This window comes from Mastomys coucha, unplaced genomic scaffold (genome assembly GCF_008632895.1).
Source record: "Mastomys coucha isolate ucsf_1 unplaced genomic scaffold, UCSF_Mcou_1 pScaffold19, whole genome shotgun sequence".
Taxonomy (NCBI): domain Eukaryota; kingdom Metazoa; phylum Chordata; class Mammalia; order Rodentia; family Muridae; genus Mastomys; species Mastomys coucha.
In genome coordinates this window covers 379,183-405,741 of record NW_022196901.1, presented here as the reverse complement: position 1 = coordinate 405,741, position 26,559 = coordinate 379,183, and the positions used below count along the sequence as shown (strand labels likewise).

Here is a 26,559-nt window from a genome sequence, read left to right as displayed (position 1 = left end):
CCCATCAATATTAAATTTTGCTGCTTGGATTTGCAGTCCACGCTTCAGATCACTTACAAAGCACGTACACACTTTAATATCTTCTAGGACACCTTCTGGCACTGAACCCATCACTGAGGGAAGGCTCTGTCCTTTAGCAGCACCAGTGTCAACAGTACATTGTTCCAACAGTTGAGTTTCCAACTCCTTGTGAAGAGCTTTTCCTCCTAAGGGTAGGGCTCCCCAGCAATTCAGTACTGGGATGCCTTCATATATAGGCAACACCAGGCTTTCCCTATATCCACAATCCAGGACCATGGCAGAATTAATCCCGAGTGTCAGCAGCGCCATCAGGTGACTTGGAGCAAGTAAGACAGATGGGACCTCGAAATACTTGAAAAGAACACGAGTAAGTGTCTCTCTGAAGTGGGAAGGACATAACACCGACTCAATAACCACAACCCGTCGGTCTCTGGGATTCACCAACAGATGCCTGAAATACAGTATGTGGATGAATTCCTTTAGGTAGGAATATAATTCTTCTGTATTGATATTATACTGAACAACTTTGATTGGCTTAGATAGACCAGCTCTTTTTATCACACTAGGAATTATACATCGTGGACCAGTTTCTCCTGCGAATCCACACTTGGTGAAGGCTTCTCCTAGGTCGATCACGACCGCTGTCTTCTCGCCAACGCTCCCGAGGCCCTCGTAGAGCGGCATAGTTGAGAGACGGACCCGAGAGACGATGAAGTGGTTCGCCTGGCGAGGGGCTGCCTCTGCCGTGGGTTTCCTCTTTATTTTCTTAAATAGTTTCTTTCAAATTGCTCAAGTTTCAAAACTCGATAAAAGTCCCATTTACTAATAACGTTTGTCCCATTTCGCAAATCTTTGCCAAATCCCAATCACAGAGATGTTGTTTTTCCCCAAGGCTTACACCTTTAGCTCTTGTGTTTAAGCTTCTAGAACCCTGGGTATATCAAAACTAAAAGGGATTTGAGTGGGAATATTCATTGATTTGTTCAATAGTACTCACTCTGCATGTACACACATTGTGTGTAAATTCAAAAGCTAAAGGCAGAGTTCACCATAAGAATATAGGTAGTTTCAGAGTCTGGACAACTTTTGGAAGGAACCAGGATATACGTATCCTTTCTCTTTTGTCCATAGGTTTCCTGTGCTCGGTGCATGTAAGAAGAAATATGGCCAAAGGTAGCCGAGATTCTCAGGTGACAAAGAGTAAGTGACTGACACTATGGGTGGCTTGATCCCAGCTCCATGGGATGCTTGCTCCAATTGTGTGTCCATGATGACCTTGATAGAGCAAGCTGGTCTCCTGTGGGTGTGGTGGTGCTGTGCACGACATTCCAAATGTAGTATCAGTGTAACAAGCTTCCTTTTGTTAAGATTTATCTTTATCTTATGTATATGGATGTTTTGCCTGAATGTATATAAATGCACCACAGGTATGAAACTCCTGCTGGGGTCAGAAGGGGACAAGGGATCTCCTGGAACAGTTGTGAGCTGTCACGTGGGTGCTAGGAACCAAACTGTAGCGCTTTGCAAGAGCAGCAAGTGCTCTTCACTGGTGAGCCACCTCTCCAGGCCCTCTTTAACTTTTATTTTTATTGTTTTTACTTGGCGTGGGTGTATGTGTGTGCCATGTACATTTCAGTGCCTTCAGAGGGTGATGGATTCCCCCAGCACTGGAGTTACAGACTCACCAGTAGGAGCTGCCTGACATGGGTGCTGGGTTCTGAACTTGTGTCCTCTGGAAAAACAGCAAGTGCTCTTGATTGTTGAGCTATTTCTCCAGCCCCAACGAACTTGCTCATTTTTTTGAAACAGGGTCTCACTGTGTAACCATGGCTAGCCTGGAACTCACTATGTTGATCAGGCTGGCTTTGAACTTACAGACTTAACAGCCTGCCTCTGCCTCCCCAATGCTGGAATTAAAGGAGTCCACCACCATGCCCGGGAAGAGCAACTTCCTTTTCCTTTTCCTCTTTTTTTCCTATTTTAGTGGTTCAATTTACATCCCGACCCCAGCCCCTCTCTCCTCTCAGCCTCCCCTCCCCTTTTCCTCTGAGAAAGAGGAGGGCCCCCTCCAAGTACCAACCCACCTTAGCACATGAAGTCATTGCAGGACTGGGTATACCCTCAGCCCAGTCAAGGGAACAGGATGCACAGGCACGTAACAGTTAGTGACAGCCCAACTCCAGTAGTCAAAGGACCAGCAAGAAGACCATGCTGCACATCTGCTACACGTGTGTAGGAGCCTAGGGCCAGGCCATATATGCTGTTTAGTTAGTGGTTCAGTGGTGAGCCTTCTACGGTCCAGGTTAGTTTATTCTGTTGGTCTTCCTGTGGAGTTCCTCTCCCTCTCCAGGTCCCTCAATCCCCCCATCTCTTTTACAAGACTCACTGAGCTCTGTCCAATATTTGGCTGTAGGTCTCTACGTCTGTTTCAGTCAGCTGCTGGGTGGAGCCTCTCAGAGGACAGTCATTCTAGGCTTCAGTCTGCAAGCATAATGGAGTCTCATTAATCATGTCAGGAATTGGTGTTTGCCCATGGAGTGGGCCTCAAGTTGGACTGTTTTTTTTGTTGGCCATTCCCTCAGTCTCTGCTCCATCTTTGTTCCTGCACTTGTAGGCAGGACAAATTTTGGGTCAAAGGTTTTGTTTGTGGGTTGGTATTCCTATTTCTCCACTGGGAGTCCTGGCTGGTTATAAGAGGTGGCTACTTCAGGCTCCATATACTCCACTGCCAGGAGTTTCAGTTAGAGTTACCTTCATAAACTTCCTGGAGCCTTCCTCACCCCAGGTCTCTGGCATGTCCTAGAAATGTACCCCTTCCCCTGCCAGCCTCCAATTTCCATTCATTCTCCTGATCCCCACTCCCCAGCTCTCCCCTTCTCATTCCCTCTCTCCTCTCTCCATCCACCTCTGGTGATTATTTTATTCCCCCTTTCAAGTGAGATTCAAGCATCCTCCCTTGAGCCCTGCTTATTTAGCTTCTTTGATCTGTGGGTTGTATCATGGGCATTCTGTACTTTATGGCTAATATCCACTTATCAATAAGTATATACCATGCATGTCCCCCTGAGTCTGGTTTACCTTACCCAGGATTATATTTTCTAGTTCCATCCATTTGCCTGCAATTTTCATGATATCATAATAGCTGAGCAGTATTCCATTGTGCAAATAAACCACATTTTCTTTATCCATTCTTTGTTTGAGGGATGTCTGGATTCTTTCCAGCTTCTGGCTATTATGAATAAAGCTGCTATGAACACAGTGGAGCAAGTGTCCCTTTGGTATGGTGGAGCATCCCCTGGGTATGTGCCCAGGAGTGGTATAGCTGGGCTGGAGGCAGAACCATTCCTGATTTTCTGAGAAACCACCTGACTGATTTCCAGAGTGGTTGTACAAGTTTGTACTTTCACTAGCAATTGGAGGCGCACTCCTGTGAGGACCAGTTTCTTTTCTTTTCTTTTTCTTCCTTCCTTTTTCTTCTTTCTTTCTTTCTTTCTTTCTTTCTTTCTTTCTTTCTTTCTTTCTTTCTTTCTTTTCTTTCTTTCTTTATTTTTTTGAGATAGGGTTTCTCTGTGTAGCCCTGGCTGTCCTGGAACTCACTTTGTAGATCAGGCTGGATTCAAACTCAGAAATCCATCTGCCTTTGCCTTCTAAGTGCTGGGACTAAAGGCATGCACCACCACTGCCTAGCGAGGACCAATTTCTTAATGGCATTTGGTCCTAAATGCATATAGCAGTGATAATCAAAGGATGTATTTATACCCAGTTTTGAAGAAAATGGTTCAATTTGATCAGATATCATGCAAATGCCTATCACTTGTGAAAACATGTACTCTCACTGGCCTCTTAATAAGTCATAAGATTTTATTGCGTTCTTTTTTGTTTGAGACAGGATCCTGGAGCTCACTCTGTAGAGCAGGCTGACCTGGAACTGAGAAATCCTCCTGCCTCTGCTTCTTCAGTGCTGGGATTAAAGGTGTGTACTACTTCAACCCAGCCAAATTTCAATTTCTTTAATGAAGATTAGGTTCTCAGCATTACAGTATCCATCAGGAATACTTCCTTTAGAAATTTAAATAAAAAGTGCAATTTATGATCTAAAAAAATTAAAGGCATGTCCTAAATGGGAGCTTCCAGGTGGTTCTTGAGGTCTAATTTAAACCAATCAGTACTATCCACAAAAAGGGATCATGTATCATTTTTGCTTCATTTTGTAGCATCTCAGAGTTATCTCTTAGTTTCTCATAAGTATACAGCCAAGCAAAAATAGTCAAGCTCCTTTGTATTGACTCTGACCTCACCCCATTCTGCTTTGCACAGTCACCTTCCTGACCAATTCATGTCCTATTCTGGTTGTGTAATCAGTTCTAGCCATATGTATTTTTAAAGACTAAAAAACAGAAAAGAGCACTGTGAAATACATAGCAATATTTTGTGAATTCTAAGTTTTTGCAGTCCTGTAAAATTACCTGTAACCTTCCATTGGGACTTGCCTTTATTTTGTCTAGGCTATAAGCTGCATTATTTTAAAGCTCTGAAAGGAATATTCATGACAGGTAATCAAAGCCAAGAGTTGATCTTAATGAATAAACATGACCTTCTGGGACCTGCCTCATCTATCTGTTTTCCCCTAGAAAACACGGAAGTAGGACCTAGGCTGAGCCCAAAGGGTGAAATCTGTGCCAAGCTACAAGGATCTCAGTGAAATATGAGCCTAGGAGAGATAACAGAAGGATCTTTTTGGGCATAGCTTTGGAGGAAAGGATCCAGGAACAGCTGTGTATGTGATGTGCATGGACCAGGTTGTACTTCTCTCTAGGTTATGGTACTAATCCCGGGACATGTTCTGGATCTTCCTGCCTTCTCTTTTATTGTGGACCTGCACACATTTGGAGTACTTTCCCCTGTGACTGGCAACTCTTGGTCTTTAGAGTGTCCTCAAGCCTTATTTCTGTAAACTCTCTTTTTACTCCAGTGCATATACCTGTGGAGGCTGGAGGTCAACATCTGTGTCCTCTGCCGTTACTCCCTACTGTATCTTCTGGAGACAGGGTCTTCTACTAAACTTGACTCACTGACTGATCAGGTCTGACTTTTTGAGCTCTAGCACAGTGTCTGTGTTTGCCCTCTTGGCAGCAGAATTACAGAGGTGATTGCAGGAGATCCAAACTCAGGTCCTCACACTTTCATGCCACTGCTTTCCTGACGGAACCATCACCCCACCCCTCAGTGAACCTTACTAAACCTCTCCTCATGCTTCTGTAGTTCATACACATGGGTGTGCAGGTATGTGCATGTGTATGTGCCAGGAGGGCGCCGGGTGTCCCTCTGTGCCTTCTTCCTATAAGGTAAGGTCTTTGCTGAGCTCACCTGTTAGATTTAGGCTGGCTGCCCACCAAATTCTCAGATCTACCTGTCTTCTGACATCCAACACTGGAGGCTGGGGTCACAGGTACAAGCAGCCATACTGTGATTCTTGTTTTTAATGTGAGTGCTAGAAGTTTGAACTTGGTGCCTCATGCTTGCATAGCAGGTGACCGTATATACTGAGTCATCCCCTCGGCCTCCTGAGCTCTATTTCTATGAAACCCTTTGCTCATCTCTACCTTACTAGTTTGGTGACACAAACCTTTTCCACAGTACCTTCTTTCAACTGCAAGCTCTGAAGGGCTGTCTCCATTAAATTTATTTTTTTCCCTATGTAAAGCATTTAGCATCGTCACTTCCTGGGCATTTGTTGGATAAGTTGTAAGCTAAGTGGGCTGTTCCTATGTAAAACATGTTCTCAATAAGGAATCTCGTTTTAAAAAGTCTAATGCATGTTATGCTAACAGTGCTATAATGTAACATGTGACATGTTACTGCAATGTAGCCATTTAAGTAAAAGAGAGGAACAGCCAGCAGGGCAATTCATCTCTAAGGAAGGAGTCTGAAATTGCTGTTTTGATTTGCTACCAACATTTTTATTGTAAGAAATACAAAAGGTATGGCAAACGTACAAACCACTCTCTGGTTTGGTTTCAACCAATTCGGCTGGCACACAGTGAGTTCAATGGATAGTGACATTTGAACAATGGTTTTGAAAGGCAATGAATTTAATTACCAGACAATAAATACATAAATTTGCATTCTAGCACCCAGTAAGACATCCAGTTTCCAAAGGAGTATTGATCTGTAACCCTCCAAATTTCCTGCTGGTCTCCTCTCCCGTCCTCTGACATAGAATAAACACTGTAGCGCTCCTTCTCTGGGGAGGTCCCATGTTAATATGTCTGTGGGAAGCCTGGAGTCACCCCTCACCCGAGCTGCTTTTAAAAATGGACATCTATGAAATACCCTATGGCCAGAGGTTGTGGTCTTTTGATGGCATCAACATGTACTTATAGTTCCCATTCTTGTATGTGGGAAGGGCTTGGATAAATTGACCAGTACTTTCATCAGCTTCAAGGAAGGGAGCAAAGGCCTTCAGCTCAGGGCTTTGAAGGGCAACCTTAGAGATATCCTTTTACGTTTTCCCTCAGGAGGGCTGTGTGGAGTTTGCTATTATGTAACCTAGGTCGGTTTTTTTCTGATGGCAAGTAACTAGGAAAGGCAGGCTTGCTAGAGGAGATATGTCACATTCACCCTTGAATACAGCGCAGAGTTCACAGACCCTTCTGAGAAAGGTCTTGGGGGGACCAGGCAGGCCAAACTGGTAACTCCATCTGGAGGGCACAGAGAAGAGCAGAAGCAACATCAACACCAAGACTCCTGCGGATACACTTTTAAGACTGTGTTCTAGGCAGTGGTTTCCCACAGTGCTTCTTTGACCCACTGAACCCAAAGCACCAAACAGAGCATCCTGTAGCAGTATGAGCAAACGGAATGAGAGTAATTATGCACCCGGAGGGACTGTGCACCCTGATGTCTGCACCGTGAAATCAAAATAGCAGAATGAGTTTCAAGTACGAAGGAGCGCAGAAAAAGCAGAGACTGTAGATGGACAGCCAACAGCAGCCTGGAATTTTTTTTTTGTTTGTTTGTTTTTTAACCTGGGATTATAGCCAACAGCAAATGCTCTGCATAATGACTGGGTTTAAAGATCAGAATGTACAGAAGAAATATGCTTGAGGGCATTTCTGACTGACATCATGGGTACATTCTGTGCCCAGCATCAGGTATTATCTCTTGTTGACTATGGCTAGCCAAAGGCAAAGTGGGGGCGGTGGCTAGGTCTAGGCAGGCCTACTTGGTGCTGAAAGTATTTCTCATCACATACTTGATGCCCAAATCTCAGCCAAAGAGGTGGGGAGCACCAAAGGGACAGGTCAGGGTGGTGATAGGGAGCACCTTGGGGAGGGAAGGAAGATGCAGGAGTGGGAAGTACAGTGTGTGGATGCTGGACTCTTGGGGCTGGCTTACACAGCCTAGATTAGCATCGACTGGGCATGACTTCTGCAGTTCTAGGGCCATGATTTCAGTCCAGAGAACAGCGAGTTCAATGTCCAAATGAAGATTCTTTTTTTACCTTTAAATATTTCCTATTCTAAGAATAAGTCAGACACAAAGCGGCTTACTGTGTACTACAGCTTTGCTGAAGCCTCTAGAAGCAAGCTTTATCAAGCCCTTCTGGGAATACAAAAACAAAACACACCTTATAGTTAAAACATACTTCTACACACCTAGAAGGGACAACCCTGTAACAGTCTCTACTGCTAACATGCACCCTGGGCCGTGGCATTGCGCCCCAACACACGCTGCTCTTCTATGCCTAACACTTGCCCATTAACCTTCAGCTCAGACCAGAAACAGCAGAAAGGCAACTGGCTTTTGAATTGTTGGGGATTCCTAGATTTTATTACTAGGATGGACTGCTTCTGTATACAGCAGAGTTGCCTGAAATCTGAAAACACGGTCAGGAAGCCTAAAGGCATAAGTTGCCAGTTCTGTTCCTACAGACCACCTCTCACACTGCTCCCTTCTCTGCAGTACCACGTATTCCCACCACTGCACAGGACACCTACGGGGGCACTACATTGCTTAGAGCAGCTCTTTTCACACAACCAGACAGGAGGCAGCACCTAGACACCTGCTCTGCCTAGAATCCACTTTGCTGACTGCCTGGCACAGTCCCTTAATGAAGGCAACCTCTACCTGCTACCTTAACATTTGCTAGAATTAATATCACACTATGCTAAACACACCTCTGCCAGGAGCAACAGCTACAAAGTTCCCTTGCTTTACCTCTTTTAATGTAACAAGACACCTAACCTACTGAAATCTAGCAGTTGTGTTAAAAACTCAAGCAGCTTATTTGGGGTATCACTGAAATTTTTGTTCAAGATCATGTTAAGGAACATTAAATCCAAGTCCTAACATCTTTCTTTTGTTGCACTTTCACAGGACTGGTGTGAGGCTTAGCAATAAATAATATACATGAATAATAATAGAAATAACTTATGTAAATGTGGGACTTGATAAAAAAATTCCCCATCTAAGTGCTCTTTCTATTATGCTATTAATTCAATATGCTAATACATTTATCACTGTTCATAGGAAAATAATGAATAAAAGAACTGAAACATACATGAATACATTGTTGCAAATAGGACCAGAGTGGAAAGATAGTGATGTGACTTGAGGGCTAATGTCAAGAAATGGATTACTGCTGGGATCTATTTTAATCACCCAGAGACTGAAGGCCAAACTCAGAGATGCTGGTGACCACAGGAATATTGCTGGTTAATATATGTTATTGCATTTCATAGAACTAAAGATTAGAAAACATCAAGTAGAGTATAGCCCCCCTCCCCCAGTCTCAGCTCACAATAGAATCTGGCTGGAACCCTGCCTGAACAAGAAATTACAGAGCTAGACATAATTCCTGACTGTCACTGCCTGGCTATGTGCTTCCTTAAAAGCCAAAGCTCTACAGTCTAAAGGCATTATTTGTGTGACCTGACAATTTACACAAAAGCTTCCTCTAAATGGGAAAATCCTCTTTCTGTTCAAGGAATAATTTGCTCAAAAAGGAGAAAAAAGAAGAAAGTAGGAAAGAATTACATACTTTTGCCAACTGAAGTAGAGGAGTTTTTCAAAATAAAACATTTCCAGGAGTATTTTTTTTTCCCACCATGCATGCATCAGGACAGAAAACAGTAAAGTCAAAATTTCTACTGTAATTATACATCTTAACACCCCCTCCCCCAAAAGGAGACTTTGAGTGAGAGAAATCTGATATAGGGCTTGCAGAGTGGCAACCCTCATCTGTACATGGAGCTAGCGAGCAAACTAATTATTGTCGCTCAGAAGACAGCTATGTGCTTCTTGAGCACTCTGCTTCCTAAGATGGCACAACAGATGGCTCTGAGATGCAGCAGGTCACTGGTCCTCCCACATCCTGCTGGGCCAGGCTCTGCTGCCCAGTGTCATTCAACGGGAGTGGGGGGGTGGGTGGGATCAGGATCAGGAACTCCAGAATGCAGGCAGAGAGGGCAGGCGCAGGGGGCACTTGGCCTTTTACTGAGGGGCTTAACCTGAGATCTGCTTTGGTGAGAGCAGAGGGCTGAAAGAACTGAAGATTTCCCAGTGCCTTGAGCACCTGCTCCGTGTAGCTTTTTAATTCAGCGTAAATAACTGAGGCCTACCTGCTAGCCTTTCTAGAGTGAAGTCAGGCAGGTTTTGTGTGTGTGTGTGTGTGTGTGTGTGTGTGTCTGTCTGTCTGTCACTCATAAGGAATAAACTGCTTTCTGCTGTGGTGTGCCACAGAAACTGAAATACTGTGTCAGTTCATCCCCAATGTACTGTCACTATTGGCTCAGGGGGCTGGGTCTCTGTGAAAAATGTGAATTTAAAATGTAGTATAAAAGTGACTTCGAGAATAGAAAAACCAAAGCCTTATGTACATTCCTTTTTAAGCTGTTATCTCCATAAGTCTATATAACCCAAAATTTAGGAATTGGAATTTAAGAGTTTACACTTGTAGTTTATACATGTGTAAAAAAGTACCAGTTCTTTCGGTTATTTGTAGAGCACTGTGGTTCTCTAGAAAATGGTCTGCATACTCAATTAGGGATGCACTACTTCCTTTGCTCACTTGAGTTTTGAAAAGTCACAGTGTCAAAAGGTCATGGAGAGTAAGGAGTAAACCGTAGCAGACATGTCAAGAGCCTTCTAACGAACTGTCCTGTTCACAGATGAGGGCCGGCTTAAGGGAAGTTCTTAGTTGTATATCCTAGAATTGCAGGTAATTTAGGTGCATCAGAAATGTCCCTTAAGTAATTGTAAAGGCCTTCTTTACTTGCTTAAATGTCACTCTCAAGCATAACTTAGTCATTCAGAACCTAGCTAAAAAGCAAAGGTATAATAAGCTGTAGAATATTATGAAAGCTGTTAACTATCTGAAGAAACACGCTAGGTGATAGTTAAAGATGTGCAGAAAAACAGTTACGAATAATGTCTCTAGAATAGCTCTTTAGTCTTGGTCAGGTTTAAAGTTTCCTCTGAAGGCGCCATCTTGTGTAACACACTGGGATAGAGGACTAAACCCTACGCCAACCTTAGGGCACTGTGAATTTTAAACCTGACTTCTGCCCCAAACCAACTCCAAACTACCTTCCATTCCCACCATTTGAACTTGGAATTGCTGTAACAGTATTTTGGTAGATGCCTGGGGGAAAAAAAAGGCCTGCATTTATTCTTAGGTGGCTATTTTTTTGGAGGTGTCAGAGGACCAGAGCACAGAGGTGTGACTATCCTAGTGGAAGTCCACTCAGTTACCTAACTTGCTGAAACCCCCCTAACTTGCTTGTTTAGAAAACATTAAAAAAAAAAAGGCAATTTGGTACTTCATTAGAAAAATTTGAAAAATCAAATTAAGAGAAACAATTAAACTGGAACCTTTCTCTTTCAGAAGACAGGAGGGCAAAAAGAATAGTTTGGGCTTATTTCCTTAAACAAGAACAACAAAATCAAAACCAAACTGAGTTAGGGAGAAGCTTGAGTTATGCAGTCTGAGCTTGAAGAGGCGGGGGCTGTAGGCGCCAGCCCCTCTTGGCCTGTGTAACTGGACTGAGCCTGTCCATAAGAAGGAGACTGGTGTGCGATGAAGGTGTTATGCTCATGTATTTGAGGGACTGCTATCACTAATTATTCCAGGACTCACACCTTGTACCAGGCTTGCAAAGCTTCCCCACTGGGGAGGATGGATGCATGGACACCTTCCTAAGGATATACATGGATTTAAGTATGCACATGATAAAGGATTTTTTTTTTTTTTTTTTTGGATAAGGCTCATAAGTTGTGCATTCTCAGCTGCGTGAGAGGCAAAGGCCTTTTAAAATTTTACTTTTATTATTTATTTATTTTTATTTTTTTATTTTTATTTTTTGGTTTTTCGAGACATAGTTTCTCTGTATAGCCCTGGCTATCCTGGAACTCACTCTGTAGACCAGGCTGGCCTCGAACTCAGAAATCTACCTGCCTCTGCCTCCCAAGTGCTGGGATTAAAGGCGTGCGCCACCACTGCCCGGCAGTTTTACTTCTTATAGTGGATATTGTTAGGCATGTATATATAGTGAGTAGAGCTCTAGATGGCTGCTATCGTCTTATGATACCAGGAAGAAGTACCGGTGATTCTGTGCATCCCCACAGAATTTGTGTGTTTTGATATACCTAGTCCATAAGTGCTGAATGTGCTCAATATCTTATAATTGTTCTTAGAATATACTTAAAGGCAAACCTATATTGTTAAAAATGTATGTAAAATTTAAAATAACCTTAGAATATACTGTTCCCACTTCTTTTTGGTAATTTTTAAAGATTCAGAAATGATTCAATATCTTTAATTTCATGTCACAAGCAAGCATGTGTTCTTCTGATGGTGGTCCGTATGTGCTAACACAAGTGTCACACTGGGATGGGAACTTTTAATGTATTCTTTCCTAGATTCTTCTATGTGACCACAGTGTGCTTTCAGAAAATGGGAGCCACTTCTGTGCTTATCATAAAAAATAGTCAGCTGGCATGGTGGTGCATGCCTTTAGTCCTAGCAGGCAGATCTACATGAGTTCAAGGCCAGCCTGGTTTCCACAGTGAGTTCCAGGATAGCCAGGGCTACAGAGAGAAACCCCGTCTCGGGAAAAACAAAACAAGACAAGACAAAAAACCAAAGACAAAATCATGTTTTCTCCAGAAGAGCAGCTCTTTGGACGAAAGATTGAAAAGAACTGTGATGTTTGAAAGTCGACATGATGTAACTCCCACAGTGACAATGGCTGTGACTGGCTTTAGTAGTAACAGCTTTTAAGAAAGCAGCTGTGGTTACTGAAAAGACAAGTTCAGGACATACTTTAAAATTCAAAATGTCTGCTCCTGACTTTCTCAAACAAGTTGGCTAGCACCCCATTTGCAGAGCTGACTGTACAGCTTTCTACTCAAAGGAAAGAACTGTCTTGAAGAAAGCAGCACCCTGTGCATCCTGGGGTCTTCATTTTTACATAGAACGACCATGCGGAGATCCTATTTTTAAGTGAGCTTCTGAGCTGTTTCTAGTAAATCACTTGGGGCTAAATTCAAGTCTACCGGTCAGGGAGTGGGTCTTGAGAGAAGAATCCCGAAAAGCTGGGGGCAGAAACGGCCCCAAGCTAATTGAACAGCTTCTCCACTGCTTGAACGTCTGTCTTCTTCAAAGAGGGACTGAGTAGGAGGCTGTGGGCCACTGGGTGCTCTTACGTACTCAGCGACCATGTTGCTAAGGCTGGCTGGTTAGGACTCCTCACCTGTGAGGTTAGGGGATCTAACTGGAGAACCTGGCCCACCCCCTTTAAAAGGTTGTTATAAGTGCAGCTACTCCTGTAAATGCTGGAGTCTCTGGAACCAAACCCTGAACAGAAGCTATTAGGCATATTCTTGCTCTAGTCCTACTAACAGCTGCTTCAGTGGAACCTCGGGGCAGTAGGGTCTTCTCAGTGATTCACTGCTTAGATTCCGACACAGACATGTGAGTGAATGAGGTCATATAAGGATGAGCTGCACACAGTAAGCTCTTCAGTTTACTCTATGTTTCCCTGGGCTACTGAGGACCCCAATGGCAAGTCTCCTTGTATGAAAACCATGTTTCAGAGGTGTAGAGACATATCCAGAGAGCACCTACATGGATGAAGAGCTGGGGCAGACATGTGAAGTCCAGAAAGGCTGGGGTGCCCTTTCTGCACCATCCTGGCACAATATGCCACATTTCTAATACCAAAATGTTTATGATTTAAAAATACTACTCAAAGTTGGGAGTTGGGTAAGGGGGGCAGCTCATGCCTTTAGTCCAAGCACACTCAAGACAGAGGCAAGAGGATCTCTGAGTTTGAGGTTAGCCTGGTCTACAGAGCAAGTTCCAGGACAGCCAGGGCTACATAGAGAAACCCTGTCTAGAAAAATCAAAACAAAGAAAACCAAACTTAAAAACCAACCAACCAACCAACCCAAAAGCCAAACACATAAACACACACACATACACACAAAGCCAAAAAATCAAAATTAACCTTCTACTACCCCACCCCCCCAAAAACCCAAAACAAAACTACTTAGAAATAAGTCCAAGACAGCTGACAAAAATGAAGTTAAACTCTATAATTAAAAACTCTAAGAATATGGAAAGATTCCAGTTTAGGATAGCTGTAATTTTCTTGAGCAAAGCTAAGGAAAACACCTTTTTCCTTCCTTCCTTCCTTCTTTGTTTCTTTCTCTCTTTCTCTCTCTCTCTTTCTTTTTTGTGAAAGCAAAATCCTCAAAATTATTTTTACTTTATCACATGGTTGCTAATATAGAATGGATTAGGCCTTGATGCAGTGAGTTTTATGGTCGATTTCTAGGCCCTAGCAAAAATGTCTGTATTTTGGACCTTGTTCAATGACAAGGCAGAACGTACTGTCCAAGTGAGACCTACAGTAGACCTTGTCCCAGAGGCTCCGGGCTGATTCTGTCTCAAGCATTGACTGTGTTGACAGCACAGCTGTAATGATGAGGGGCAGAACATTCTCACAGCCTAGCTTCTGCCTCTTAAATTTTGCTTTTGAAAAAAAATATCCTTTCTTGAGATATTGAATCCGAAGAATGTAATGTAATGTTAAAAAAAAAATGATTCCCAACCTCCAAAGATCTCAGGAAAGACATGTAATTCTTCTCATACAAAATAATCACATGCATTATTCAGCTACAAAGAGCACAGCGAGGCTCTATAATATATAAACACTCTCTGGAGCCTACACTATAGTGAAACATGATCTAGCTTTTACTTATATGCGCTCAAACGCGATTCAGAACTCAGTTAAACTTCCCAAAGGCTGCTTTCTACACCTTCTATGGAGTAGTGCCAGCTTAGCACTAAGCCGTGGATAATAAGGCAAAGGTGGCACAGAATATAAAAGACTGAGAGAGAACAGTAAGGTTTAGTTGTTGAGAATGCCCAGGGTAGGCTGGCTCTGCAGAAAGCAGGGCTGAGCACCAGGCACCAGAAAACAAACAAAACGCATCCTGGGGAACAGACAGAGAGATCACTTTAGAGAGTAAATAGTTATCTCTGCAAGAGAGGAAAAGACAGTCCATCAGACATTACACTGACAACATACACTATGAAAACAGGAACAACCAAGTGACAGTCAGTAGCAATCTATATGCCGGTCACATGCAGAACAGGCATGCTACACTGCCTAGGTGACCTCAGTGATGGCAGTGGGGGAAGACTGTACTCAGAAGACACAGGGGATCCTGTTAGAGTTGCAGAATTGGAGTTGTATGTCCAAAGCCAGGCCATCTGCAAAGCATTTGGTGAAAGACAGTGAGAGGGCAAGCGGGTGTGGGATGGGGGCAGCTGCGCAGTCTGTCATTAGCCAGGCAATGGCAGGAATATGAATTAGAAGTGCCGGAGATGGGAGGTTGGCACTACACAAGGCAGCACGTGGCAGATGCATTATGGTAGGAGGTGGAGAGAGCTGAACAGTATTCCCTGTCTCTAGTCAGAGCTGGAAGCCATTCCCTAAAACGAAGAACAAAGTAACAAGAGACACAAAGGAAATGATAATGTTTCAAACCAGAAAATATAGGTGCTCTCTATCTTTAAAACCTATCTGAGGTACACTCACTCCTTAAATCTATTGCAAGTAAGAAGATACTTAGAGCGTATTTTCCCAAAGAAACAATCAAGTACTTACTGTACTATACAGAGGACTCAGGACACATTAAGTTCAGTTTTCCAAAGAGTAAATAGAAGGATGTATGCCATAAAAAGTCTCTTAAAAGATATTGGGGATCCCCCCCAATTTTTGTGGCATCTAAACCTTTATTGTTTACTGCTAGCAAAAGCTTTTGGACAGGAAGGCAACACTGAGGACTTAGGCTCACCTTCCTAACTGGACAAGACTCCATTGTGAATCACCTTTCACTGAACAAAGCCCTCATTACTATCAGTCACCTCTACTCTTTAAAATTCAATTATTCTTGTTGTCTACAAAACAAACAAACAAAACATGAACACTTGACGAGATCAGGGATCTTTCTCCTCCCACCCCGTCTCTCTTCCACACACATACGCGTACACACACATTCACAAGTACCAAGGCAGGCCCAGCAGCTGCAGGCAGATTACATCAGAACTCAGCTGGGCCTGGATTCTCACCCTACACTGGCAGCATTCAAGGTTAGAAAACGAAATGGCAGCACAATTGGTCAGCAGCTTCTCTTCTTCTGGAAGTTTTCCAGGTTCTTGAAACAAACAGACAAAACAAACAAGTGTACAGACGAACATAAAGCTGCAATCGCTCTTGCATTGATCTCTGAACAGTAAACTAGGTGGTTTCCTTGGTGAGGCAGAGCCCACCCAGAAGCTGGCAGCTAGAAGGCCTGCAGCCAGCAATCTTCAACTGTTCTGCGAGGCTTGCTTAGGGGACTCGACTCGCAGCCGCCAATAGGTTCAGATGACGAGCTCACGGCATCCCCGGGGAACCTCAGGCTGTGTTCAGCTCCGGGGTGCTCTGGTTGGATGGCAGGTGAGAGTGCAGGCTGTCCTTGTATCTCTCCAGATCTTGGAAGTATGGGTGATTCAGGGCGCCATAGGCGGATATCCTCTTAGCTGGATTAAATGTCAGGCATTTCTGCAATAAAGAGAACATCTGGTGTGAAACGTATCGTGGCAAACACTGGACCTTGGGGGAAAGTCTTGGAAAAGGTGGATAAAATTTTTCCACAGTTCTATGTGGAGAGCAAAAGTCTCACCAGCACAACAGTGCACTAAATAAAACACCACAACAAGGAGTACGGCTTCCATAAAAATAATTAATTTGATTACCAGATACCCGACTTAAAATTACCTTCTAGAATTACAACTTATTCAAGGGTTGAATACTTCGGCAGGCTGGGAGAAACATTCTCACCTTTCTTCAAGCTGCACTCGACCACATAACTGACCTAGGCCTTTGGTCGTGGTTCTCATTGCCTCCATGAGAAAAACATGCCACGGGGCACTGCTGTCTCTCTGGCCTTGGCAGCAGGGTGAAATACACAGAGACATGCGGGTTTTGATAGACCCACTGTCTGAATCAAGAGTGCGGGCTCTTAATTCAGGAGGTTAATAACAAAGTTATTATTCGTCAGGCTCTGACTCCAAGAACAGAGCAGAAAGACGGGCCTACTGCATCTGTAGGAAGGTCATTAGACACACCATCAACAACGGGGAGTCTGAGTTTCAAAATACAAAAGTGCTTATTAATAAATAAAAAAAAATAAGCCGGGCAGTAGTGGCACACGCCTTTAATCCCAGCACTTGGGAGGCAGAGGTGGGTGGATTTCTGAGTTCAAGGCCAGCCTGGTCTACAGAGTGAGTTCCAGGACAGCCAGGGCTACACAGAGAAACCCTGTCTTGAAAATAAAAATAAAAATAAAAACAAAAACCCAAAACAAAAAGCTACTTCATTTTAAGTATGAGTATCCGTGTCTCTGTGTGTGGGAATGTGCACATGAACCCAGGCACCTGTGGGGCCAAGAGTGTCTCTGAGTTGGAGTTACAGGCTGCTGTAAGCCGCTTGATACAGGTCCTGGGAAATGAACTTGAGCCCTCTGCAAAAAACGGTATTCTTGAGGACAGAGACACCTCTCCAGCCCTAGCGTCTTGTTTTTAATGGGATATCTTATATGTGAATGGCACACAAAATACTTATTCAATACATCAATAACTACAAGTACTGTTACTTGGTTCCTCTGGGGAAATTTTTTTTTTTGCAAAGATGCGACTATCACATTGTTTCAAGTGGCATGAAACTTGAAGCAAAGGAATGCATTTTCTTGTCAAGAAGCTTATGCCCGAGGAATCTAGAGTCTTGTAAAGCTGTGTCCAAATACACATTCAAGGGCTGAGAGCTGTGTTAGGAAGTCACTGCAGAATCAAAACCACCAGCTGGAAACAGAATCCACAGAAAAGAGTACAGCCTCCCATGCCATGTGGTTGGGGCATGTTTGTCATACAGTCTCGATGGACACAAGCCAACGGCATCCCAGGAACTTACCAGAAGTAGGTCTTTGCCTAGTTCATCAATATCTGTCACAAACTTCTCGATGGGCTGGGCAGACTTGGAATGGAAAGCCTGCCTGGGAAGGGCAACGTCTCTAGGCCAGTCTTCCTCTCCTGGGAGTCCAATGACGCTACAGAAGAACCAGACGGGAGTGTAAACCCTGGCGGTTATACAGGGACCTTCCTTACCAAATCTTAGAGCAGGCAAATGCTATGGGGCAGGCCCAGGGAGAACCTCACCTCCTGACGGAAAGGACTTCTCATTTACCCTACTGCAAACTTCACTGGAGGGAAGTAACTGTCTGTCCCTGGCAGGAGACACCCAATGGAAGGGCACTTGTGTAGCCAGGGTTAAATCCCGGCTTAGAGATGGGGCAGGGCGTAAGTCCTGGTGTAGTGACTAGGCTGGGTCTGCTACTCGGAAGGAAGTAGGTCTTCCACTACACCTGAAGCTTTGCTTTGTGTTGTGATACAACGGTTCTGTGAAGATATGTTTTCATGGAGCTCATCCAGCACGGCTTGTGACACACATTACTTAGGCTGAGTTTTTTAAATTAAAGGGTAATTTTCTAAACCATTACATAAATTAGACTCAAAAAAAAGATTGAGACAAACTATGGAGCAGAGACTGAAGGAAGGACAACCCAGAAACTGCTCCACCTGGGAATCCTTCCCATATTCAGTCACCAAAGCTAGACACTACTGTGGATGCCAGCAAGTGCTGGCTGTCAGGAGCCTGATATAGCTGTCTCCTGAGAGGCTCTGACAACTAATACAGAAGTCGAAGCTCACAGCCATCCATTGAACTGAGTACAGGGTCCCCAACGAAGGAGCTAGAGAAAGGACTCAAGGAGTTGAAGGGCTTGCAACCCCTTAGGACGAACAACAATATGAACTAACTAGTACCCTCAGAGCTCCCAGAGACTAAACCACCAACCAAAGAGTACACATGGGGGGACTCTCGGCCCCAGCTGCATATGTAGCAGAGGATGGCCTAGTTGGTCATCAAGAGGAGGAGAGGCCTTTGGTCCTGTGAAGGTTCTATGCCCCAGTGTAGGGGAATGCCAGGGCCAGGAAGCAGGAGAGGGTAGGTTGGTGAGCAGGGGGAGGGGGGAGAGAACAGGTTTCTTCCCCCTACCCCCCAGGAGAAACCCAGAGAGGAGATATCATTTGAAATGTAAATAAAGGAAATAACTAATAAAAAAAAGGTTAAAAATTATATTGGGCCTGCTTTATGTAAGTGCTGTTTAATGGTATTCCAGAGCGAGAAACAGTCAATTAAAAAGGGTATCATTTAGATTTCCCCTGACTACCAATCTGGGGTCAGAAATGTAGAAGAAACAGTGAGCCATAACAAGAGCACAGGCTTTGGAAATAGGCAGACGTGGCTTCAAATTCAAATGCCCTTAATTGACAAGTAAGGACAAATTACGTGACAACTATGAGCCCTGGGATCTTTATGTATGTGACAATGATAATTTATGGTTACAATGAGGGTTGGCGGTAATTTATTGAAACTGCAAATTGCAGTACCATTTGTTACTTGTTAATGGTAAGCAGGTGGACCTATATAAGCTATCCAGATGTAGTATTATTTATAAGTTTATGTATAGATGCTAAGTGTATTTGGACTCTGAGTAACTCTGAACCAAAAAAGACAAAATCACAATTTAGAGGACAGGATATATATATAGTAACCCAGACACTGATCCAAACTATTTTAACCCTAATTAGAAATGGCGCTGGCCTATATTAAGATCCTGTTCTGTACTTCTTGAAGCACAGGCCTAGAAGGTATGGTCATAAACATCTTTTAGGAAGGGAGGTGGCAAATGTCACAGGATCTACATGGCTTTGTCACTGTTCCTTTCCCTTGACGGAGCCCAGGTCACAGACCTCCCTGGAAAGAGCAGCTTCGCCATTGCCAGAGCACATGGCCCCTGGGTGTCAAGGCAAGGCCCTAACTGTCTCCACTGAGCATCTGCAGAGAGTTACATTACTCAGGCATACAAAGACTCATGGATAGACTTCCTGGAATCAATGAGCAAAATCGTGACGTGGGCGTGTGCTCAACAGGTCAATAGTGGGCAATGAAGGGGTAAAAATACCATCATAACCATGAGAGGTAACACAGGGGTGGGTTAGGGAAGAATGGGACGTGGCAGGGGTGGAAAAGAGTGCTTGTTACAGACAGTTTGAAATGTGTACCCTTTTATACAAGGACTTTAGTACATCCTCATTATCAGCCATGTAGGAATGGAGTATAATGATGTTTAGAATTTAAATCACTTTATAGACAGCATCTTTTATTTTGAGATAGTGTTTCACTAGGTATCCCCAGGCTGGTCTCAAACTGACAGTCCTCCTGTCTCAGCCTCCTGAGTGTTATTAGTAGCTTTGAACATACCTATCTATTTGAAATCTTATGAGTACAGCAGTTGGAAGCTAAATACTTTCAGAGAAACAGTCCCTCTGTCTGTCTGATATGTAAATACACATTAACTACACATAATTCATGGATACATACTACATACATACATGAATACATACAAATAAAACTTAGAGCCTATTGTCTTCTCTGACTCCTGTAAAAAGCTGTGAGAGACACACAGGTCAGATGTGTCACCTCTCTGCAGGGATGGAAAGACAAAATGAGGAAGGAGAACGCCTGTCCAGGTTACACACCATGCAGACAGCCTTGGTTCTCCTTACTCCATGTTCAGCATCTTTTTTACCTCTACTTAACTATGATATCGCTCTTAGAAAATGCTCTAACTGTCATGGCCTAACACAGTTGCTTTCCTTCTGATGCACTCGATGTTCTCTGAAAGTAGAAGTGTGTCTACAGCTTACCTCATTAAGAGTATGAGACTATAACTTTCTTTGAAAAAAAAAAAAGGATTGTCAAGACCCTTAATGAGCATAATAAAAATCACGACAGGTTCATTTGAAAAGGCTTGCATCATAATTCTCTATTTCGGACAGTTGGATGGAAACTGTAAATGTTCACCGTTCACACTGGGAAGACCGACAGGGCAGACTGTACAAATGGCTGTGGTGGAAAGAATTGTTTAAGTAGTTTAGCAGTGACACTAGGGTGCAGCATTGTCCTTTTTCCGTTGAGAGCACCATTCAGAGAAATGAAGCAAAGCCAGAAACCACGGAGTGTAATCTAAAGACACCAAACTTACAAAGCTTTCCAGCTGCTTTTCTGCTAGCTATGTGGGAGTGCCAGGCCTTGGCCAAAAGTCAAGCAGGCTTTCCCACGGAACAAGCAAAATGTCCCTTCTGTCCCACTGCATTGGCTTCATGGTCTGAGAGTACATGTAGTGCTAGAAGTGGCTAGGAACCCTACAACAAAGAAGGGAGAGCAGGTGATGGTCTCCAGAGCCTGTCGGGCACATGCCACCAAGATCATCTTTCCTTTCAACGGGGGAATACTAGAACATTTATGCTCCCAGGTTCCTCTTGAAAGTCACATGCATACAGGACGTGTTCCACAGTCTCAGAGAACAATATGAGTCCAGTGAGTGACAGGAGCTTGCCAAGCAGAGGCAGGGTAACAAAAGAGCTTGGTGGAGAAGGTGACAATTTTACAGGGTCATCAGGAGATGAGGTATAGGTGACTGCCCAGGACCTGGGAAGTCCCCAGACCAGGCCAAACTAGACCAGTTCCCGAAAGAACCTCAGCTTTGGGGTGAATTCCAGGTTTGGGGCAATCACATTTAAATAGGTAATTCTGTAGGGGCACTATTTGGACAGGGGTAGAGGGAAGGAGTCTTATAGATTTTAAATTCCATAAAAAGCACTTGTGATTGTGATTCATAAACATGTTGCTGGTGGTGATGTTTAGTCATGACCCTACTATCTCTTTCCATTTTTTCCTTTTCTTGGGGTGGGACTTGGCAAAAGCACACGTCCAAAAAGGATGCCAGATAGCATGCCTTGTGTGGAGAAAGGCCCCATTACATTCTAGTGACATTAAAGCATGCACATCTTCACATGCACAAACAGGTAGGTACGAATGACAACGTTTGCAAATCACCGGAGAGTGGTGGAACAAACGACCGGAAGCAACGAGAGAGCCGGAGACAGACGGCATGGAGAAACTGGAGTCCCTTCCAGCGCTTAGGCGAAAAAGTTAAAGAAGAAAAGGGTTAAGTCAGCAATTGTGAGCTGGGCATGGTGCAGTAAACCCACTCTAGGGGGCTTCGTGTGACTTCCTCTCACACAGTCACTCAGCTATAGACTGGGGCGAGAACTCAGACTTCTCATACCCTATTTTGGTGTTCTGCGGGGAAATGTGACTGGCTAGCATTCTGTCCTCAGCTCTGGAATGCAAAGCAAACACAACAGGGATGATCAGGGATTCTCAATGGGAACAGGATGTCTATTTAAACAGGCTGGGGTCCTAAGCCACCAAGTGTCCCATCTCCTACGAGAGGTAGATTGGATGAGACCACAAGCAGACAACACATCTGTACCACAGAGCAGGTGCTCAGAGCTCAGTCAAGCACGGAGAAGCAGTAGACCCACCCAGGCAGTACGAAAACATTCAGGGCACAGCATCGAGGCTACCCATCATGACCGGGCCCCGTGTGACACAGCTCTTCTACCTTGTCCCCACTCGCCACACAACTAGTCAGACTGCCTGCAGCAGCAGCAGCAGCATGAAGCAAGAAAGATAAGAGAAGAACATCAGAGGAAAGCCACCGCAAATGTTTCATGTGACGGATGACTATAAAAGTATTACTTACTCCAAGATTTTCCCTAGTTGATCCACGTCCGAACTTCCACGAAAAAGAGGCCTGCAAGAATAAAGAGAACATCTTCAAACCAGGCATTTCCTGAAATTCCAATTATCTGTCATTAGCACTGCTCAGCAGAAAGCAAAATGCTCTTTACTGACGGGGAGCAAGGAGCGTGATCATCCCTCTCTGGTCAAGGGTGGCTTTCCATGCACTTCCCTCGCAGCAGGGCCTCTCCTGGTTGCTGTGCTATCTTATGTTCAGAACCACATGCCCTGTTTGTAGCCACTTCGGTGACAAAGCTATACCTTGCTCTGCCTACAGGCCCAGGTTTTAGAGTTCAGCCTAACTTTGCAATAGGGTGGAGCCCAGTCCGAGCCTCCCACTAAAGGTATGTGGGAGTCCCGAGGCTACCCTCGGAGTGCCTTTCACACCCAGGGTACTTCCTTGTGAGCCTCTCTCTTATCTGTCCTGGATCCTGGGTCATGCAGCTTATTGCTTCCTCTCCCTTAGTATTAGAGTTGCCGTCATGGGTTCAGAGGCAACTGTGCTCTCTTCTGAGCTTGAAGCCTTCCTTATCTACAGCCACCATTTCACTGGCAATGAAATAAGCTCCCTTGGTGACACTTCTGGTGTTTTCCCAAGTAGACCAAATAGTCTTTACTGAAGCCGCCACCTTACTACCCCTTAAACGGGTCTCAAAAAACGAGCAGAGTGAATGAGCACAAAGTGATGTGCTCCAAAGCCTGAGCCAAACATCTCGCGGTTATGTCGAAACACTTTTATTACATTTCATTACAAATGTTCTCTTAGCTCAGCTCTCTGCAGCTAAGCCACTGGAGAGGCGGGGGGGTGGTGGTGGTAGGGAAGCAACGTGGAGCTCTGGGGAGGGGTACTTCAGAGTCCTGGCATTTCACAAGCTAGTGCCGTGGGATCCTGCAATCAGACTGCTCTCTGAATGTCCATGAGCCTTTAAATTCTGGTTCTACTTCAGCAAGAAACAAAGCAACCCACCAACTAACACTCGCTGTGCACTCACTTGCAGCTGCTATGGTTTGAATGTAGGTGTCAGGCAACCCTGGGAAGAGGTGGAGGGAATGGGATGGGTGCTTTAAGAGGAGGACTGATGCGCCTGTCTTGGCTGAGCTCTGATATGAGGGATCCACTTCCTAATCAAGTGGCCCATCCTGAAGGTTAAGATGTTTCAATACGCAGATTTTGGGGAGGACGGATCAGCACTGGTCATGGAAACCCAGCCCCCTCAGTTTTTGACTCTCTTCTATCTTGGCAAAGTTTTCCATGACATCCTAGAGAAAAATATCCATTTTACCACTGGATTTTGTCTACAGGATGAATTATGCTCTGCCATCTTTGAATTTGCCCTTGCTTCCTTCAGTGACAAGTGGGGCCTCAGCAATAGCTCCTGTTCTGTGAACACTTGGGATGAAGATGTCCTTTGTGGAGACTGAAACCTCTCTGATGCAGCAATTCAGGGTACCAGAGTGAATGAGTGTCATCACTTTGGAGAAATCTGGTGCCACAATGGGACCCTGAACTCTTGTCATCTGGCTCTGCAGCAGATATGGCTGCCAGTCAGCTGCCAGTAAAATGGTTTACTGGATGCAGATACATAGTCAACAGACATGAAAATGGGCACATGTTGGAGGGAAGAGGTTAAGAAGCTAATTATAGATGTGATGGAAATGCTAGAACAATCTAGTGTCTAGAAGAGAATTCTGAATAGTGCACATGAGCTGCTTTATATCTACAGAAGGCCATCTGTGCACATGAGGAGAACGGTGGGTAACAAGAATAAATGCTTGTATCATGCTGGAATCATGATGTTCAGCAGAGGGGCATGGAGAGAGGAGGCAAGGGAGCTACAGGGCCTCAGAACATAGTCTCTCTTTGATGCTCTCAGGGTTAAAAAGATCTCAGAGGCCAGTCTGTGTATTCTGAGGAGACAAAAAAGAATGCAGGCTGACTGTAGTCACTGAATAAGTATTCCCCTTTGCCATGTTAGACATCCTCAAATGACCTGCTTGAGGTCAAGTTAAACATGTTTAAACAGTGTGTTTTAGAGAAGTACAAACATGAACCCTGTATACATGCACACACGCGCGCATGTGTGTGTGTGTGTCTACACTAAACTCAGCACCTGCTCCCAGGCTCTCCACAACCACCTGTGTTATCTCTGTGTCCAGCCTAAGGAACGGAGACTTTAGAGTGTGTTTTTCTGGTTTAATGTTGCCCCTTATGTGACATTTTATGATTATGGAAATGGCTCTGCTGATGGACAGATGGGGTACAGGTGAGGGTGGGAGTGGGGAGAAATGAGCTGAGTTGGCTGGATCTTAGTTACTGACATAGACCTGAGCTGGGAGGCAGGAAGCAGAGGGTAGAAGGAACAAATAAACAGAATGACAGAAAGAAGTAAAGCGGGGGAGGGAAGAGACAAACCAGGCCCATATAACCTCAAATCTATTTCACTACATGGCCTGGGAAAGCCTGTGTGTCCCAGAATGCCGAAGGAGCCTTAGAGAGGTTCTACAGGAAGAATGAGGACGGACTGGGATGCTTGATGGTACCCAGTGGGACAAAGGCACACAAGAGAAAAAACTGGTGTGATTTTTCCCCCAAGAGAAAGGGCCCGCAAAGCAAAACCGTTTTACCTCTTTTTCCATCCACCTTCTGGATCACAGACCTACTAATTCTTTTTAAATAAATTATTTAAAAATCAGCAATAGAGATGCTCTACTGAAAGAAGCAAATCTGAAGGCTGCTTTTTAGAATTTCAAAGATATGTCTGTACACGTATTTTTTTTTTCTGGTTCAGTAATACAATACAAAAATAGGTACTTCCTAAGATTAACATACAAGGAAAATATTTTTTTATGACATAGGACATTACCAAAGATCGTGAGTTTCATACATTATATTATTATCATCACAAACTATGATTACTTTAGAGTAATCGTAGAGTGGGAGAAGGTGGAGTGGCGAGCAGGGGGAGGGGGGAAGCAACAGGGGTTTGTTCTTGTTTTTTGTTTTTGTTTTTTTGTTTTTTGGAGGGGAAACTGGGAAAGGAGAAATCATATGACATGTAAATAAAGAAAATATTTAATAAAAAAACTCTAAGTGATTTTACAAGTGAGCCCAACAGGAAGCTAACCTCAAGAATTTTGGAAGCATTAGTTTTTTTTTTTTAAGGTTTATGCTTATTTTCATAAATAATTTTGATAAATCACCAAACACTTAAACTGAATCAACCAGATGAGCCTCAAGCTGGTCTTTTGATTAGACTCTAGTCAGCTGACAGGCAGCCCCTCTTCAAACGAACTACTGTGCTCACTCTCCTCCACGTGGCAAGAGAAGGGCTTCCTGCAACTTACTGTACATTTGCAAAGCTCAGAAGAATAATTATGTCCTGAAACTCCCTTGGTTGTTATAGTGGACGTATTACTTCAGCTTGTTACAACTGCCCTAATACAATATATCTCTCCAATTACCTGTATGGGAACACACAGCCACCAGCCACTGTCAGTTTAACATGGATGCGCCAGCTCTCCCGAGACCCTAGCATGGCCCTTCCCAAGTTCTTGAAGTCATGGCTTGATATGCATGGACTTCTTACTTACTGTTCAACCCATGCACACAGAACAGGGTCAAACTTTATTCTTTTCAATCCCACCCGTAAACAAGCTGCTGGAAGCACCCCCGCTGTCTCTCGTGAGAAGGGAACACGGCTGTTCCATGAGTGCTAGCATAAGTAAAGCTAAGATAATATAAAAAGTAATTCTGGCAGTAAGGGAAAATGGTCAAGTAACATATAAAGGCAGGCCTATCAGAATTACACTAGACTTCTCACCAGAGACTGTGAAAGCTAGAAGATCCTGGGCAGATGTCATACAGACCCTACAAGAACACAAATGCCAGCCCAGGCTACTTACTATACCCAGCAAAACTCTCAATTACCATAGATGGAGAAAACAAGATATTCCATGACAAAACAGAATTTACACAATATCTTTCCACAAATCCAGCCCTACAAAGGATAATAGATGAAAAACATCAACATAAGGAGCAAAACTACACCCTAGAAGAAGCAAGAAAGTAAGCTTTCAACAAATCCACATAAAGATAATTCCACCTCTTACAACAAAAACAACAGGAAGTGACAATTACTTTTGTTAATCTTAATATGAAAATTAATATTACCAACATATCCTAATCGATTGAAATCCAAAAATATGAGGAATT

General features: G+C 43.9%; 1 protein-coding gene and 1 pseudogene across 3 annotated transcripts in view; both read right to left on the bottom strand.

The window, feature by feature from the left end:
* Positions 1 to 767, bottom strand: LOC116097609 (annotated as a pseudogene). Its single transcript, XR_004121486.1, has one exon. The product of XR_004121486.1 is annotated as an actin-related protein 10 pseudogene (transcript).
* A 13,086-nt stretch (positions 768 to 13,853) lies between these two features.
* Cdk6 (cyclin dependent kinase 6) overlaps positions 13,854 to 26,559 on the bottom strand; it is a 203,775-nt gene continuing 191,069 nt past the window's right edge. For both annotated transcript variants that reach the window (XM_031379913.1, XM_031379912.1), the window contains exons 6-8: positions 22,309 to 22,359; positions 17,547 to 17,682; positions 13,854 to 16,139 (exon numbers count right to left, since the gene is read on the bottom strand). In XM_031379913.1, coding sequence (XP_031235773.1) covers positions 15,993 to 16,139; positions 17,547 to 17,682; positions 22,309 to 22,359 — 334 coding nt within the window. In that variant the 3' untranslated portion in view covers positions 13,854 to 15,992. The remainder of the gene's footprint in view (positions 16,140 to 17,546; positions 17,683 to 22,308; positions 22,360 to 26,559) is intronic.